Genomic DNA, 19009 nt, shown 5'->3' with positions numbered 1-19009 from the left:
GGTATAGTTATTCATGTGTCAGATGAGCCAGCAGGAAGTCAGTCATCTCAGCTAGAGGAAGTCTCTAACGAGCATGCTCTCAACTGAATCAGCCAGAAGTGGACTCCAGTGCTCTGCAGGATCCCGCTGAAAGCCCCCTATTCTTTCTTTGCGATATGCATACAGTGAAGATCCTATATTGGAATTAATGGAGCGATCAAAACACTGTTTGTTTTGTATGTATGGCCACACACTGGCGCCGTCAACATACACCACCGTCCTACTTTCCCAGTTTTGACATGCCACCACATCAGAAAAGCAGCCCTCTTGTCAGTGTCACTTGTTAGATTGGCACATCCAGGCTACTGTAACTTGAAAAAGGGCATCAAATAATGCAATGCTGCTGGATGCAGTCAGTACGTGTTGCTCTCTGCGTTCATCAATGGAATCAGGGATAAATAGTTCTATTCCAACATCTTTGCAAGAACAGACAAAATAAGTTTAGAATCAGTTATTGAATGATGCCTTACAGCAATGCACCTTGGGAGTCACATTGGGCTGTCCTCCTTAAATGTTAATATCATTGGAACAATTGACAAATGCTGCAGATTTTCCGTGGAGACAATAGTCACATTTTACTTTGCAGGGCAGCTGGTTTCTCACAATATCACAAGATCACACGAAAAATCCGTATTGTTAGGCTTCAAGCAATGTGCTTGTGTCCAGTAAGTCAGATCACGGACCATTCAGCGTCCTCTCAGGAGCTACTGCCAACTACGGGCTTGGCTTAGGTGTGTGAGAGACAGAGAGGCGCTCTAAACAACAATGGTGGCTCCTGAAGAGGTTAACGTAGATGCTTCATCAGTTTTATCAGACCTTGAGAGTATTTCTTCATCTAAATACGAGCAAAGAAAGACACTGAACGCTCATTTTTCGCTCTTCTACCAACTGGCCTGGGCAAGAGTTTGGTTGACAGATGGCTCATACAGTCACCCGCCAAGTATTTCTAGAAAGTTCCCGCCCTTTTCCAAACAGTTTCCAATGACGGCCTCTCAGATGGTTCTGTGTAACGAACCATGTGGCAGTCAGATTAGGTCTCGTTAGGAGTCACCATAGAAGGAGAACTGAATAGTAAAACTGGAGACGGTCTGATACAAAGCAGATACAAAGACGCAAAGTCGGTTACGTTTTCCTTCCCGCATTTGAAGCAAAGACAACAAACTGTAGGTGTGATTCTGTGTTTTGCCAGAGTGATTCTGTAATGATTCTCATTGTAATTGTCTTAACGCATTAAGTTTAGAGCTGCCGTCCCTTCTTGACAGAAAGAGTAAATTTCCCAGTAGCTGATGCAGGTAAAAGTGAACACAAAGAGGTCTTAACACAGTTGAAAGTAATGTTCAGACTTGAGGTAGTTTGCTAGTTTTGACTTGAAGCAATAGATGTTTTGTGGAATGATTCCTCTTTGAGATACAGCAGCATTTTTTTTTTTGCATTTGCAGGGTTTGCTACAGAGTGTGTGTATGTGTGTGGGGTCTCTGCATGTGTTTATGAGTATGAAAGATGATCTGTGCCGTAGTCCCACCACTCGCCTGCCTGCAGCGTTGCTTGCAGCCTACACTGCAGATCTTTCTCCGTTCGGCTCGACACCCAGCAGCTCATCTCAGAGGACCAAACCCAGATTCACAAAACTGACTCCATCCAAACTTCTCTGTCTGCATCTTTTTTTACCATTCATTTATTTTAAAACACCTTTGAAAACTTTGAAAAAAAATAGTAAGTGGACCTTGAGTTGAGATATTTTTTACACTCATACTATCCTAAGGCCAAAAATTAAGTTTCTTGCTCAAAATACTAAAAAACAACCATGATGATGTAATAGTAATGTAATGCTTTCTTGGCCTGGGCTTGAGAATTTGAAGTGAAATCCTACATTTCAAATTTGAAAAACAAGTAAATATTACTTTATGAAAAATGTATTTATTTCTTTATTTGTTTAATTATATTATATATATATATTATACATAAATTATATATAATATATGTATATATTATAGACCACACAAAGTTGGATTTTACGTTTGCATGAGTACCAAGGAAAATACTTTTTAAAGGTGCAATATACGAGATTGGGAGCATTTCTATTGCCTCGCAGCGACTGAGCCGGCAGCTGGAAGCTAACAGCGCTAACAATGCAAACTACTGCAAACGTGTTTACTGAGCTAAAAGTGTTCACCCGAGGGGGAACATGAGGGTGGTGGGTAAGCTTCAGCTACAATGGCGTTGGGACAGTTTCTTGCAACACTTAGTTCTGCCTGAACCCATTCTTATATGTTGCGAGTTGATAATGTGGATACATGGTGAGTCTGCAAACCGGGGCAGAGGAAACAGGAGGTAAACAAGTGTTGGCCCATGGCTGCTACTTTCTGGATATAGGCCAACGTTTTGTCCTTTTACATTTTCTTTTGGATCCTCTCACTGGTTTTAATTGGAAATGTTTCCCTGCTGTTGTTGCTGTAAAAACACACCATGGGTCTAAAGGGCATTACTTGGCATTTGTAAAACAACTTTGTAGTTGTAACCAGTATTTTCACAGTGATAACATGGTCCAATTTTTTTTTTGGTTGCAATATTCCCAGCGATTTCCCTCTAAGCAGCTGGTTCTTTGTGATTCGACGGTCTGTGTAAACTTAAAGCTATTTGCCGACGTGTTTATTTGACTGTGAAGATAAGCAAAAAGATCCTCAGCACCTTGCACCTGTGTGTAGTCGGCATACTATTCCAGTCACATTGAAGCCACAAGCACGTTAGATTTTGCTGCTGCACATTGTTAGTGTGTGTGTGTGTGTGTGTGTGCATCTGTCAGGCAAAAATGTATTGTAGGTAAGGGCCTGCCAAGCCTGAACTGGAGCATAGCAGAAGAAATTCATCTGGAGGTTGAGTGTCAGAGACATCAGACCGTGGGAATTGCTGATAAAAACAAGCAATAGAAGCATGCATCCTTGACAAACTTTATAAAAAACAGTTATCCTATTTCTACACTCCTGTTATTCCAATCATTTTAGGGCTGTGATCATCTTTTAACAGGTTAAATCATCAATAAGATATCGCAAATAACGTCAAACACCATTCATATCTTACCAGAGGCCGAAGTAATGTATCAAAATGATTTGCTTTGTTTGACCATCAGTTAAAAAGTTTTATTGAAAATATTGTATTCAACTAACAATAATGAAAAACTGTGAAACCAGAAGTCAACATGGTCTTACTTTTACGTTAAGCACATAATTTAAGTTATGTAACAACAACACTTTTAAAGCCAAAACATGATCTTTTACTAAACATCATTACGTAGTTTCCTTGCCTGTTTGTCTTTGTGTCAATTCTTAATGGTAATCACTTGTTTAAAACTGTAATTTGGGAGAAAATATGTTTCCTTCAAAGCCTAATTGAGACTGCAGTTTAGCTGTATGAGAAGTGAACATCATTTTTAGGAGACAGGGTTGCCTGAAGCAATACTTGCCTGAACTCACACAATTAACAAACTCATATTTCCGCAGATATCTAACAGGAATGTATGGTGGAGAGGTTAAACATAACGCAGTGCTGATGTAATAATAGTCATTTGTGTCAGAGGTCGGCTACAAAAGTGTCTTTAACTCTGGCAATCTTGTACACTTTAGAAAAACGTAGACCATGATTAGTCATACAGTCCATGGACCGTAATCTGTACAACTGGTGTTGGAGGTTGAAGAGGTCTCCTCTCTCAGTCTCCTCAGCCAGGGAAGCGTGGCGTGGACCTCTCCCTGTCACAGCCGGTATCCACACGCAGTCCTGCTGGAACACAGGAAATGCTGTTACTATTGACTGGCACCGTAACGCCCCTCCTCTCCCCTCAGCACATGATAGAGGAAATCAATCAAAAGTAAATCAGGGTGTAAGGCACTCGGGAATCTACAATTAGATCTCCTGTGAACTTTGAAGACAGTGTTGTGCATCATCTTCATTTACAGTACAACATATTTCTTTAAAACACGTATTTGTATCTGCACCAGTATGAGGAGTACTACTCAGTTTGCAACTGTAGCTGTATAGTGTCATACATGGCCCTAACTTTCCAAAGTGTAAGGAAGAACAGCTGATGATGTCATAAAGGGTATCTTAGCTGGAAGACAACACATTTTTGGAAAGCTTTGAAAGGTGTGAGTGTTTACAAGGCAGGGAGAGTCCCAATCATTTTGCATTATGGGAAGTGTAGTTTCTCTGCTGCATCAATAGCATTCTTAGTTCACGTTTTTGTCCTCAAAGTTTATTTTCTTTATCTTTAGATCTTTATTTATTCTTTAACATTTCTTGTTCCTTCTCTTCTGCTCTAATCCTATGGCTAAGCCTAAATGCTTAAAACAATTGAAAATGAATGCTTCATTAATATTGAACAAAAGAAAAGCAAGCCTACACAAAAGTACGTTCTAGTACGTTAACTATTTCAGTTGATTCCATCAGGTTATCACCATCCCTGCAGCATATGTCTTATACTTGGGCAATTATCATTTCTACTGTACAGTGACTTTTCTTTTTTACAACAGGTTCAGTTATTCTCCACGTTTGTAAATATTGCTTCCAAGGAGGATGGCCGTGCTCAACACCGTTGAATCTTAACTTTTGATATCAACCAATAATCAAAGTCTGCATGTTCAGTTCTGTCCATGTGTCTATATAGCATTCTTCTCTGGCAGAAAAGCACTGGCAGTGCACTGGGGAGCACTTATAAATGTTCAGGGATTTCAAACTAGAAGCGTTCGGAGTGGCCGCACGAAAAAACAGGGCGCTCTAAAAAAAAAAAAAAAAAAAAAGGCCCTGGCAGCGGCGCCCTCTCCTCATTGGGAACTATTGAAAAAAGCTGGCGTTCTGAAAAAAAAAAGGCCACATGGATGCATTTGTATTTTGGTGAAGAAAAGTGCCACTGGAGGGCCACACCAAGATAATGATTTTGTAGCTAAATCTGTACATTGAAGACCATTAAGACCCTGTATGCGTCTCTTACAAGTTTACTTTCTTCTAATATAGAGGTGTAATGCTACATAATCATTCTTTATTCTCAGGTTATTTGGAGATTTTCACCAGTGCTTACCAGTGATTCTAGCATTCAGTCTGCTGAGGTCTTCAGTCTGGTGTGAATGTCTTGCCTTTGGCTTCATAACACTGTTGTAATTGATTTCCTCATTAGCTGTGACAGGCCCACGGCGTTTGTATGAGTGACCCATCAGTTGTGCTATTTGTCTCGCCATGGAAGTTTTTTCTGGAACTGGTGGTGATATTTTGCACGGCCGAGCGGTCACCCCCGCCTCCCCTTCGTCCCCCCCGCTGAAGACGTCGTCAGACTCGTCCAGAAGGGTGAGCGGGCGGAGGTGCACGGCGCGGAGCTCCTCGAGTGTCACCGCAGGCAGAGGGGTCGCCAGGGATCTGAGGAAGGCCGAGGAGTCGGAGTGGCGGCGTCGGGGTGGTTTGGGTCTGGGAGGGGGTTTGTTTTCACGAGGCGGGTCTGGATTAGTAACATCGACTGATGGAGAGTTAGTAGCAGGACTAGATTCGGGTTCAGGGACTATGACCGGGAGGGGAATCTGCAGAGACAGCCTGTTAGTGCGAGCCCGGGGGGACGTGGAGCTCTTCTTTGGACGCAGCTTCCAACCTAGAGGGTCGTGGCCGGTGATGACAGATGTCTGGACAGGAGGAGGAGAGGAGCAGGAAGAAGTGGAGGACGACGAGGAAGAGGAGGATGAGCCGAAGACCCCAATTGGGGGGCAGGAGTAGCGTTTGGATGAATGATGGGATGCAGGCTGGGGTCGGAGGAGGGATACTCCACGCAGAGGAGGCTGCGGTTCCTTCTTGTTCTTCTTCACAGTTATCACGTACGAGTTCCCACACCTGCAATAGTCGTCTGACCACCGCCGCTGATGAGAACGTGGCGTCACATTAGAGGTGTGGACTGTTGAGGAAGAGCGCTCTCTTGGCTCATGGATTCGTGTTGTGACATTTCCCGGTCCTTGTCTGAGACGTACGAGATTAGCTTCAGAGACTTTTTCACTCAGCTGGCCACGCTTAGTGTAGCTGCCGTTGGCGCAGGCTGGGCTATCACTGCCATTAATAGCAACAGAACGGTTATTCATCTTCTTTGAAGTGTTTGTCAGGGCTGGTGAGCATTAATAAACCTGTGAAGAGAAACATGTAGAGCGTGAGAGGAAGGAGGGAGGGTCAGGACGTTCCAATTTTGAAAAGAGGAACAGGAAACGCCCATTTCAGCTTCTCAAAATAAGTTTCACAACCAAGAGATACTAGCTGCTGTGTCAACAACATGTGCATTTTTAAAGGGATGTTTCTAGAATTAACTGAAAGCCACCTTTTTTTAAGTTGAAAAGGTATTTATTACATTTGTATCGTTATTCAACTATTGTTACGTTTTAACTATAATGTCATGCTATTGTAACTGTAACGCATAACTCAGTTATGTTCTTTATACAGCCATATAATAGCTTAAAGTTTGCCAACTTTAACAACAGAAAAAAATGAGGTAAGCATGCTAGACTAAGTCAAGCTTCAGTAAAAAATGTAATGCTTGTTATAAATTCAGCATCTTATGTGTGGAATTGTGTTATTTCCTCTCAACAGTTACATAGTTTTGCTTAAAATTATAAATAAAGTTGGTTAGATTAAGCTACTACTGTATTGCACACACCAATAAACGTCCTAACCAAATAACATAAACTCTGAATATGGTCTGTAACTTAAAACGTAAACCTAGAAATAGTTTAAAATTTGTGAAAACCTTTGTAATGATAGTAAAAATATAAAACATTGTTTACCTGCAGAGCTGTGTTGATCTTCCTTCTCATCCAAACTGAACTAAATTCTTTCCCTTATCTCTTTCTTAATATTACTCTCTCTCTGTATTTCCCCACCCAGCGACCTCACATCTGACCACAGCTTCCTGAAACGAACGCCCAGAAAAGAGTCCACACCCACACACATGCACACACACTAGTCAAGGTTGATTGATTAATAGCTGTTTTCACAACTACATGAAGTAAGAGCAGTATGGGAAAGTAGATATTGGTTCATGTGGGGATTGAACCAGTTAGTGCTTCTAATTTTGGAGATCCCCCACTGTAGCGCGACCATGAGGTTGACATTTGTGTTTTTTACGTGAACTGTTGTTGAGACATTTGTTCACACTTTGTTTTACATCGAGATACTTGCGAAACCATCTTTCCCATCAGCCTAAGCTGTATGTTTGTGCTATTTAGCAAAGTTAGCAGGCTAGCACGATAAGCTCAGATGATTAACTAGGTAAACATGACACCTGCTAAACATCAGCATGTTGGAAAAGCCCAACAAGACTTCGAAAAGTGAGCTTCCTGGACATTCTCAACCTCCCCAAAATGCATTGCGGCTCTTCAGATTGTTATCACATCGAGTGGAAGATGTTGATTGTGATTTGATGATCATTTTTCATTAAACGGGAGCCAGGACCAGTGATGTGGTGATCGATAGAGTTTACGTCAGTGTGAACAGTCCGCTGGTAAAAAAGCATACTTAACCTTAATTTAGTATGTAGTGCATACTGATTGAGTGCAGTGTGCAGAAGGCCATTTCAAACAGCCTTTACGTGAGTGCTCCCAAAACACAAGTGACCTACAGTCGGTGCTGCATGTCAGGAGAATCATTTTGAAAGATAAGGGGCCATAGCTGCTTAAAGGTGAGAAAATTGGTTTTGGTTAATTTTATAGTTTGTAATTTCTACATTATAAAATAAGTAATATTAATACCAGCTTGGTCACTGAAAAGTCATTATTTTCCTTTCTGAATTCACATCCCACCCTCATGACGTGAGTTCTTGAGAACTTCTTCCTGGTGAAACTTTTCTGAACAAGGGGCTTCTCTGTTTCGAAGAAACCCACAAAGTTAAGAGAGCTGTAGCAACTATGCAAATAAGATTGTGACGTTTCCTGTTCACTTCTGGATACCGCTGCAAACTCCATCTGTAATTGGTTCCATAGAACTTTTTTCTCTTGACATTAGGTTGCAATCATGTCACATTTTCTAAGTTGTTTGGATGGCTGACGTCTAAAAAGTAAGCACCCTGCCAACTGATCATGACTCAGCAGAAGGCCCTTTAGAAGCCCATGGCCATTACATTCAGTCTCCCTCGTCGCTCTTCCTCTGTACACAAAGTCAAAGTGTCAATCAGAATCTTCACCAAGGCTGTTAATCTGACTGCGTGTCAAGAGCTGTCACATGTAGACCGACACATTACACGTGTCCTCCTCCTCCCGTGCTCCCACACACCGTATGACTTCTAACACTCCCCGTCGACAGCGAGCCTTTTGAAGTTTGATCACTTTCGGCGTAGAAGCTGCGGTCCTTAATCCGCCCACAGGCCGCCGAGATCTTCCGAGGCCCCGTGTGAGTAATTGGCAGGTTCGCATGTTGTCGAGAGTCAGGGCTTCGAGGTGAGGTTCTCCGGTACATTAATCTCTGTGTAATGAAGTGATGTAAACCCCCGGGGAGGGAGCACAGAGTACTGTAAACCTGCAGACGAGAGGAGGGATTACGGCTGATCCCAGTATTATTCGCTTGATGATATACTCCGAGAGAGATGGAGGGAGGCAGGAGGAAATGAGTGCGTACTGTACAGTATGTGTGTGAGTGTGAGAGAGGCCTGACCTTTCACTCGCTGTTTCACTCGATAGCAATGAAATATATTTACCTCTACCCCCCCGCCAGTCAGAAGCGATCAATATGTGCTTATTGATGCTTGACGTGTTAACAGCAGCCGTCTGCCCAGCTGGCCCTCACTCAATTATAAGTTTAGGGTTACATTTCTTCTGTAGACCACATCACTGTTAAAACCCATGCTGGGATCTTTACAATTCAGTTCACTGTATTAGAAATTGCTTTAAAAGATTTACTGTCTTTCCACAATCTTAGACAAAAAGTTGCACATTTGAAATGTAATAATAATTGCATACGTTTTGGTGAAAGATGTCTTTTTTTCTAGCTTCCTATATACAATTATAATACTGATGAAATATCCATTGTCCTCTGTCATAACAGCATAACCTTCCTGTTCTCCTCCCTCAAACATAAGAGGTGTTCTGACACAATCTTTCTGTTGCATAAGGTCTCCATTTCATTACACCTTCCTCCTTCTTCTCCTCACTCTTATCCGGGCTTAGTAGCGGAATCTATGTCCGTTTCGATATCCCTTGAACGAAAAAAGAAACAAGTCAGGCTGGAAAGTTAATACAAATCTTGTGATCCTTCGAGGCTCATTATTTAGTATCTTCACTATCTGAAAATTCATTTTACTGGCCCAAAAAAACTTTTCAGGATTTTCCACGTATGACGGTTGAGAGCGAGATTGGATTTAGATTTAATCACAGACAAAAGTACACACACAATATCTGCTCAGAGAATGTTAAGGGACTGTAATTACCGTAACTGAAATTATTTCCATAATCATCTGGGTTTATTAGAAATATGAATAATGAAAAACTTCTCGGCTTTAATGCAAATTATTGCAGCCTGCGTTATCAATCCTATTCTGATATTGACTCGTGGTCATCATGACGAGACACAGGCACAATGATAAGATACATGTTTCCTATTCTTGGAGTGATTGGATCTAAATTATACATAAAGACAAAGTCCTGTTTCTGGTGGAAACCAGAAGGTTCTTTTTCACATGTTCCCTGCCCTTCCACTTTTTGAAACCCTTAACTGCATTAAGCAAATGTTAATTTGAATGAAATTTCTCGCCTGATTATAGTGAAAAGTTTTTGAGTTCTATGGCAGAGGCTTTCACACTTTAAGTTGTATACTGTAATTTGATACTGCACAATGTACGAATGTTATCATGGCCGTAACTATTTTCACTCAGTCTCCTAAAAATTCCCTTAACACAAAATTGCAATGTCAAAGCGATTTGAGGGAAACATATTTTCTCCCATGTTCCTTTTGTTTTTAACGTATAACAAATACGTTTTTAATCATTGGCCGCTGAAGTCCGCAGATCCAGGAGCCAGATGAAAATTCTAAATATAAAAATATATAGAATATAATGCAGTAACTCTCTCAGGCATTCTTTATTGCTTTGGAAAAAAAAATGTCTCCTGTACATCAACTTTTCTCATATCATTTTATCCCTCAACACACATGTAGACATGATTTACTCTCTGTTTTCTTTTGTGCCTTTTGCTTGGGGGAAGTGATCTCTTTAATGGTTCATGTGGCACCTATTCACCTAAATGATTCTTTCATTCATTTTAACCCCATGACTTTAAATGCTCATTTGTTTCGGCAAGATTGTGTTTCTGCTCATGTTCCAAACTTTCCGCATGTTCAAAACATATCCCACATATCAGTGTCCTCTGAGAAGTCTTATTACTTTGAGGGAAAAAAGTAATATCACGAGAATAAAGTTGTGATTTAATGAGATCAGAATAACAAAAAATAACTGGAGGCTACATCTGCCTAAACAATACAGTATCATCCTGTATGGAAAAATGTAATTCACTTCCCTTACTGAATCAATATGAGAATTGATTCAGAATTGTTAGAATAAGGACGGTGTCTTCCTCACTAAGACAAATACAGTTGTTTTTTTTAATCAAAATAATGTATAATTATAAATCATGGCCTCCCAGAAATGTCACATCTACTTCTGTTGATCCCACATACACACAGAGCCCCTCATGATTGTATTAACTTGAATCAGTGCATTGGAATATTTGATGAAATTAGATGAAATATCAGCTGACAGTTTAGACTGACTTGTCCAATACTAATTAGATTTGGAAGGACTGCAACCATTTCTCTCTCTCTCTCTTTTTTAGCTACATTCATCATCTTGCGTAAGTCATTTTATTAGCTGCTCTCACTGTATTTTGAAATTTAAGTTGCATAACAGTTGTGTTAAAGTGGAATTGAAACGCTCTTTGTCCCAGCTTCTGTATTCATGGGCGCTACCCAAAGTGAACCAAACACTGAGATCTCTGAGGAAAGTGCATGTGAGTAGAGTATTAGAGCATCAAAGACCGCAGAGACATTAAGTGCTTTTTAACCAAGGCAGGTAATAGAGAGCCAAGACACTTCTGCCCTGTTACTGGAAGAAGATGAATTGGTAGAGATGCAGGAGGAGAGAAGAACAATGAAGAGGGGATCTGAAGGGAATAAGGGAGGACAAGATGGACTGCGGCCAATGAAAAATAAATCTTTTTCTTTTTCCCTCTCTCCTTCTCTGTGGTTCCATCCATTTCCTCTCTCACTATCTATCTCTAATTCCACCCTACTATCATGCCTATCACCTCTTTTCTCCCTTCCCGCTTTGGTTCTCTTCACCACTCTGTGCTCTCTTTCCGTCTCCAGGCATGGCTGACAGAGATCCATGAGTATGCTCAGCAGGACGTGGTCGTCATGCTGCTGGGCAACAAGGTGAGACCTTGTTGCCAACACTGGGAAAATGGATGGACAGATGGACTCATAGAGGGAGGGAGGGTTAATGGAGGGAGCTATGGCGAGAGCCGAAGTGGATTTATGGATGCATCTGGAAGGAGGGAAAGAGATGTACTTTATATGTATCACAAAATGTGTATTTGGAGTTGTTACTGCTCATTTCAACAGATAGTCCATAATGTTGGAGAAGGTACAGTAAGATCAAATTATCAAAGCTTAACTCATGAATATTTCACAAGTTATGTTAACAATATATGAAATGGCTATATGTAATGTGAACAGATCCCAACCAAAGAGATTTATCACCAAGCTCTACGCTTCCACTCTGCTCTATGGAGCTTAGAATCTTTAGCTTTTAGTTTTTGACTGTGCTGGTTTCATTCCCTCTAACGTCAACCTTGGGTCTGACCTTAGCAGGCAGCTTTCTTCAGTGCATAAGCTCTGATGAATTCAGTATACGCAACCAGCAGTGCCAAATGGCACAATGTTATTGTAACTAGTTCTGTGGAGTGCTTAACTTATAAGCTAGCTAATGCACTTTCGTCATAGCAGTTTTGTAAGGTGATAAAGTTTCAGATATAGTTTTTTCAGTAGTGATGGTGTTGAAATTCAAAACCAAAAATTGCAAATAACACAAAGTGATGATATACATGTATATTAGTCAAACATGGACAACAAACTGCTGTGAATTCCATCGTAAACTGCTCTCCAAACACTGTGTGTCAGAACTCTGAATGTGACTGACTGATTTTTAGCTTGACAGTATGTGTCCAATGTTTTCAAGGTTGACTCCACGCATGACAGGATGGTGAAGCGAGAGGACGGAGAGAAACTGGCAAAGGTAAGAGTCCTAGTACACACACACACACACACAAACACACACATTCACATTCAATTTGACACATGTAACAAGGATAAAAGACACGCTGTGCTCTGCCCACGTGGACTCAAAAACTCCCGCCATGTAGCTGCTGCGTCTTGATGAGTGTGTGTAATTACGTATTCATGGAGAAACATAATGTTGTTATTGTTTGGAATAAATGACGGGGGCTTGCTAACTTAATTTTCCACACCGTTTCGCTCAGATAAGCTCTGAGAGGAGTGTTAGAGTAAATATGAAGAGACGTGGGAAAAGCGTGGCAGATGCACTGCAGCTGTCAAGGTGGAGACACACACACAGCGGGAATATTGACATGCATACACACACACACACACACACACACACACACACACGCACACACGGACAGAATTACATTACTATACCTGGGAGCGTATGTTATCGACTACATACTGTGTTCATTTTCTTTCTTTTACATCAAACAGAGGAGAAGATGAGTTTCTAAAAGCCAGAAATCTCAGCACCCATCAAAAGGAATGTTGAATTATTGGTATTGATCAGCAACCTCTCGTGTTACTTTAAAACTTAAAATGTATCTTAAACATAATTTTTCTTTCAGCATCAGACACACAAGAGTGCCAAGTCCACATCACAAACTCTCTCTCTCCACACACACACACACACACACACACACACACACACACACACACACACACACACACACACACACACACACACACACACACCTAATAACAGATATTCCTGTGTTTCTCTGTCCAGGAGTTTGGAGTGCCCTTCATGGAGACGAGTGCTAAATCTGGACTGAATGTGGAGCTGGCCTTCACTGCAGTGGCCAAGTGAGTCACACACAAACACAAAACACCACAGCATGAAGGAACACACAATGGCAGAGCACACAAAACTCACAAAAGCTCCAAGTTATGAAAACTGGAAAGTACTTGCCCCTGTGGTTTAATAGCTCCGGTGTTGCAAGACCTTGATCGTGAACAGTAGGAAACGCGCCTATAAATGTTAAAGCATTAAAACACACACCTCCTCAGTTCAATACACTCAGGGGCTATATCTTTACATGATCTGGTCTGACCAGTACCTCATGGTGGCTAATGTAAAACCAGTTTAAGCAAACATGAGTCAGTATGACAATTCTTTACTTTTAGCACGTCACAGATAAACATTCCAATGCTTTTATCACAAAAGTAAAAACACAAAGTTATCACACTGTAGCTAACCAAACAGACATCTGTTTCCTGCCTTTACTGTCACCGTTGCTATTATCTCACGGTAGTAAGCTAAAGCTGCAGTGGACATTTCAGCTGACAAAATCCATCTGTTACACGTGAGAATCCTGCTTTTGTTTAATTCGGTGTGAAATCCAAAATCCATCTTTATAAAAAATGTATTTTCGAGTGGAAACCATTGATATCATTTTGCACTTGTGCCGTACTAAATGGAAAACGTGACGTTTTGAGAATGGGGAAACTTGAGGCGTATAAACAGTAACTGAGGATGTGGGGCTTAGCGAGGATCAATTGTCACCTGTGGCTGCTGTTCAAGAAAAGTTATATTGTCTTAGTTTAAAAATGAGAAGGGAAACTCATAAGAAGTCTTTATATGTGGTGAATAAAGAATTTGGCATTTTTGTTGACCTGCTGTCCTTTTTTTCCTGAATACTGATATTAAACAGATATTAGAATTAATTGCTGTTCTAGACATGAAAAAGTACCTTTTAATAATAATGATGAACTTCCAATAATCCAAAGCGGCAGTATGAACAGCATGTATGGCATGTCAGCCCGTTCTCACTGCCCACTCGTTATTGGCAGCTTGGTCAGCGACTCTACGTGTCAAACTATGACGCTTTATGTGGCCGTAGTTATGGTGGGAGTAAAGGAGGAACTCAGGTGACGTGACATAAAGAACGATAGTAAAGACAGGACTTTCACTCAGGAGACCCTGTTCGAGTCCTGTGTGGAACCAAAAGGCAACCTTGGCTTATTTTAAATTACGTAAAACAACTAACGTAAAGCTCAAACCTAACGTAGCCTACTGCATAACAAACTTACTTATCTTAACCCAAACACGATCATTTTCTAAAGCTAACCTAGTAGTTTTGTTCCCTTAACTTTACCAAGTTATTTCCTCTGAATACAGAAGTTTATTTTCAAAAGTTAGTGTTTGCATGTGACGAGCGGAAATATACTAAACAAGACACCAAACCCCTTGTGCATTAAACCTGTTACCTGTTAGAGCTTCTGTCAGTGAGAACATCAGCCTAATATAATGCCTTATATGGTAAAAGAAAGGACAATACCCTCTGTTTTTAACTATATATCTAGTGGAACATATCGAAATGCAGCATCAATGCTAAAGCAGATGAACTCCACCACAGAGTATAGAAGAATGACTCTGTAGAGTGTGCAGATGAGGCCATATTGGTTGTCTGATCAGCTGAACTTCTGCTGCAGTGTTGCTCTAACTCAGAGATGTCTAAACAGGCGACACATTTTTGTGTGAAGCTATTTGAGGTGTTTAATATTCAAACTCTGCAATGCTAATGGGGGACAGGTGCAGATGGAGGCCTTTGCCAATACCGACCACATATGAACAAGACCAGTCTGGTAATGATCGAGGACAGGACGAAATTTGAATTCCTTGCCTACAGCCATGGTATCTTAAACGTTCAAATAGAGAGGGACAGAAATGATAAATCCAGCTGTTTTAATGAGATTACTTTCCAAACCAAAAGTTTATATTACCAGCAAGACATCCAATAGTTTCTTCCATTCTTCCCATCTCATATTTCTCAATAATGAGGATGCTATTTTAACTCTGTGTCTCACTTAAATGTGTAGTGTCGGACAGTTTGTGTGGGAGTTGTTTTACATTTATAGCCTCGTTATGGCAACATGCTGGCATTGTGGGGTGTTGCCAAGAATAGCATGACAGTCTGGCATGCCACACCATGCAGAGACAGAAAATGAGACCGGCTCTGTTCTGGTTGCTTTCCTCTAGCTCACGTAAACACCTTTTCAGTTTTTACATCCTTCTCTTTTTGTCCTGCTCTCTTTTCAAATTTCTCCATCCCCTCTCGTCTCTCACTCCTCTACCCCATCGTGCTTTAGTCCATTTCACTTTGTGAGTGATTCATTTGCATAAAACACACACAAGTGCTTAAAGTAAAAGCCTCTAAAAACGGGTAAAATAAATGAGTCACCTGGAAACTGTGGTAATAGTGCTTGTCAACAACAAATGGTCCGTTGTCACACTATTAAATATTATTATATGACTACTGTGATGTTAGCATCATGCATCTATTTATGTGCTTCATTGGGTCAATGTAAAGATATTTATTTCTTCCTCACTTGTTAAACGTTGCTTGGATTTTTTTTTTTTCACAGTGATGATAATCCAAGTTTCTCAATTCATGTTTTTTACAGAGGTCATTAAGTCACCATTCTGTTAGCTCTAATGAGCTAATTAAGACAGTTTTCCCAGATGTAGATTTGAAGGAAAAGTTCCACAAGTTCTGGTGATTGCTTCATATCTAATAGACTGATATGAGAGTCATAAAGAGCTTATCACCTTACTTTGGACAATAACTGTATTTCCAAAGATGTCCACTAATTGTGGAAAAAATATCTAAAATGTATTTTTGGATGACTCTCTTTACTGTACGTATGTGGACGCAATATCTCAGTAACACTTAAGATCAAAGGTCAAGGTCACTGTGACCTCCAGTCTGTCCCATTATCATGAACGTGATATCTTAGGGAACGCCTTGAGAGAATTTCATTCAATCTGGCACTAGAATCCACAAGGATGAGTCGATTAAACTTTGGTGGTCAAAGGTCATCGTGACCTTACAAAACATGTTTTTGGCCATAACTCAAGAATTCTTCTGCTAATTATGTGAAATACAAATGTTTAATAGGATAAAATGATGACTAAAGGAAATTTTGTACAGACACTATTGTAAACTGCTTCTGGACTGGTTGATGGTAGCATACAACCGGGAGGCGGTTATTCTAGTACCGTCTGTCAGGAAACACGAACCCAAATGGTTGAACCAGAAAATAAAGATGATTAAACAAAAAAACAACAACAACAGAAAAGCAATTAACAATTATTGATTTTTAAGCTGATGTCAAAGACAGTAACATAATACAGACATATATCCTTCTGCTAAAAGCATCCAACTCTAAAGTCAGATGGTCGTGTCAGGCCATGCTGGAAAACAAAAAGCCGCATTATGTCAGTATAAGTATCAAGTTTCAAAGAGCTTCAAGTTTAATTCCAAATTAATGGAAAACTGTTGAATTTTACATTAAATAAGCTAAAACCTAATAATATACTTTGAATAATATTCTGCTGTAACGTGCCCTCTATTTAGTATCTATATCTAAAGATGCAACGGTGCATCTCTTTCGAAGTATTTGACTGCCACAAAACCTTCTCCCAATGGTAAAAATGTCTGCGATATTTTTATAACGCAGAAAACCACGTGCAATTTGAAAACAGCTCTGCTCTGTCGCAACCTATCTGTAGCAGAGTTAACACAGCCTTATGTTCACACTGTCTCCCTCTCAGAGAACTGAAGCACAGGACCATGAAGGAGCCCGATGAGCCAAAGTTTCAGCTGCAGCAGTACGTGGACAAAGAAATGAGGACTGCCGGATGCTGCCACTCGTAGACCATATTCTTATGCCTATTTGCGTGTGTGTGTGTGAGAGAGAGAGAAAAGATACATTCTATTAGAGTAGTAATTAATCTGGTGTGTCCGGGAATTATCATGCAATTCTCAGTGTTTGTAACATTTCTATCAGTGGTGATACAGCCAGTATGCTCTCTCTCCCAACCCACCTATCCTCTGCAACTGTGAATGTAATATAACTCCTATACATGCTTGCACATACACATGCATGTACACACACAGACACACACATAAGGCTATGTTTTTGAGTCAATCCATTTTTCCATGAGTGTGATGTACATATTTTAAATGTAATTTTAATTTTGTGCCCTGAAGCTTTGTAGTTTGTAAATGCCTGTCTTGTTGAAACAGAAGAATAGAGACACAAATATGTTGAATATGAAATCAATCTTAAAGTAAATAGAAATGAATAGATCTCTTGAACATATTTGTACAGATACACTATTGCACCTAATGTAAGCTGCCAAATGGCACTGTGTGCTGTTTATGTACAGGATATCACATGATAACTGTTTTTAATACTTGTGATCATAACTATCATTATACTCACCTGTAGAATTAATTTTTAGCTCTTTACCTTTTATATGCAGATTGTTCTACCCGAATTTTAAACTTTTATGTGGAGCATTTTAACATTAAGAACCTCCCTCAGTAATTTTAGACGATATATATAATATACAAAAAACAATATTATCAGCAAAGAGACAGACTTCACTCTGAGGTTTACAGATTCACTCGTTTCAATTTGCCCTTTTTGAAAGTTATCAGCCCATTAAATTGCCATTACAAAATCACATCACAAAATGTAAAAGAGTGAATCTCGTAGAAGTCTTAAGAATTTGTGGAACCAAGGGGAAGGTTGACTGAACCTATTTCTCACTTTGTTTTACCTCCTGGGGTTTTGTATTAGCTTACCTGTTGTTGCGTAGATATGTACCAGTTGTTATTGGCTCTTTGCTGAACTATGGCATTCCAGAGGCATTTCTATCATGTTTTTTTTTTATCAAATATGGTTTCATTCTGCCTTCTGCTGTGTAACAGATGGATTTTGCTGACATTTTTCCTGAAATTTTAGTTTTTCATGAAATACTATTAATACAATTAAATTAGCTTTCAGTAAATGGTTACACTGAATCTTTATATCCAGATTTTCAGTAGTCATTGATTTAGTGTTAACCTGTAATCTGTATGCTGTATCTTCACTGAAATGATTTGTATTGTATTAATCTCCAGTGTTCACAAATAAAGAATCAATCAACAGTGATTGAGTTGTTCTTGCCAGCGCACACATGGATCTACACCGCCACCGTGTGGTAGAGTTGTGCTATTACAACATGGAAAGTGGCTTACTGGATTTGTGCAACACAGTGATCTTTGATGTATTGCATCTCCTTCCAGTGTCTTGGGAAATTCAGCCTGTTTCTGTTGCTTTTACAGCTATACAAACTCTCAATAAATGACCAGTTTTGCTCCCCTCACCTTTTCTTTTTTGTCCAAGTTCTGATACCCCCTTATGGTTTCAGGTCCGGAGTAGTCTTAACCTGGAACTCTTTGAAGGCTCCGGGTTGGCCATACCAGAACACCGACAGCACTGACTCCGGATCAGCAGAGACCAAAAGAGTGACTTCTGTCGGTCAGCAAGTCTTACCATCAGCACTGGGACCAGAATCTTATGCCTCGAATACTGGTGGGTATATTAAACATAAAGGACGATTAAATGTGTATTCTCTTTTCTTTATTTACAGTTTTACGTAGTTTGGGCCTACATCCAGCTTTCTGTTGACCTTTTAAATCTTAGGTAGCTTTTATGTGACTGACTCTTCAACACTGCATTAAACATTACTTCATGGATTAGCAGTACACTGGATGAGAAAACTTTAATTACCACACATGTTTTGTTATTTAAAACCAATGCAAGTGACTAGAACACCTGAAGACAGCATGTCACCCAA

At 40.1% G+C, this 19009-nt stretch overlaps 2 protein-coding genes across 4 annotated transcripts in view; one reads left to right on the top strand and one right to left on the bottom strand.

Moving 5' to 3' along the window:
- The window catches only part of LOC129091357 (ras-related protein Rab-26), an 80612-nt gene extending 62295 nt beyond the window's left edge, over positions 1 to 18317 (top strand). Inside the window, exons 6-9 of one of the 2 annotated variants that reach the window (XM_054598942.1) lie at positions 11401 to 11466; positions 12272 to 12328; positions 13106 to 13182; positions 16934 to 18317. In XM_054598942.1, the coding sequence (XP_054454917.1) occupies positions 11401 to 11466; positions 12272 to 12328; positions 13106 to 13182; positions 16934 to 17036 (303 nt within the window). In that variant the 3' untranslated portion in view covers positions 17037 to 18317. The remainder of the gene's footprint in view (positions 1 to 11400; positions 11467 to 12271; positions 12329 to 13105; positions 13183 to 16933) is intronic. The other variant, XM_054598943.1, reaches the window with a different exon arrangement.
- On the bottom strand, positions 2989 to 6887 carry LOC129091356 (uncharacterized). Of its 2 annotated transcripts, none has more exons than XM_054598940.1 (3): positions 6837 to 6887; positions 5108 to 6185; positions 2989 to 3813 (listed from the first exon to the last, which is right to left on the bottom strand). In XM_054598940.1, exons 2-3 carry the CDS (start codon positions 6141 to 6143, stop codon positions 3752 to 3754), a joined length of 1098 nt encoding a protein of 365 aa, XP_054454915.1. In that variant the 5' UTR covers positions 6144 to 6185; positions 6837 to 6887; the 3' UTR covers positions 2989 to 3751. The 2 variants fall into 2 exon arrangements, with proteins under 2 accessions (XP_054454915.1, XP_054454916.1); XM_054598941.1 differs by having other exon boundaries at positions 2990 to 3810.
- Positions 18318 to 19009: the final 692 nt, after the last annotated feature.

The sequence above is a fragment of the Anoplopoma fimbria genome, chromosome 5 (genome assembly GCF_027596085.1).
Source record: "Anoplopoma fimbria isolate UVic2021 breed Golden Eagle Sablefish chromosome 5, Afim_UVic_2022, whole genome shotgun sequence".
NCBI lineage: Eukaryota > Metazoa > Chordata > Actinopteri > Perciformes > Anoplopomatidae > Anoplopoma > Anoplopoma fimbria.
This window is presented reverse-complemented; position numbering and strand designations above follow the sequence as displayed.

Coding starts and splice junctions, on each gene's coding strand:
- LOC129091356 (XM_054598940.1), bottom strand. CDS start 6,143: ATGAATAACCGTTCTGTTGCTATTAATGGCAGTGATAGCCCAGCCTGC. Junction 3,814..5,107: donor ACTGAATGCTAGAATCACTG/GTAAGCACTGGT, acceptor CCTGTGTTCCAG/CAGGACTGCGTGTGGATACC.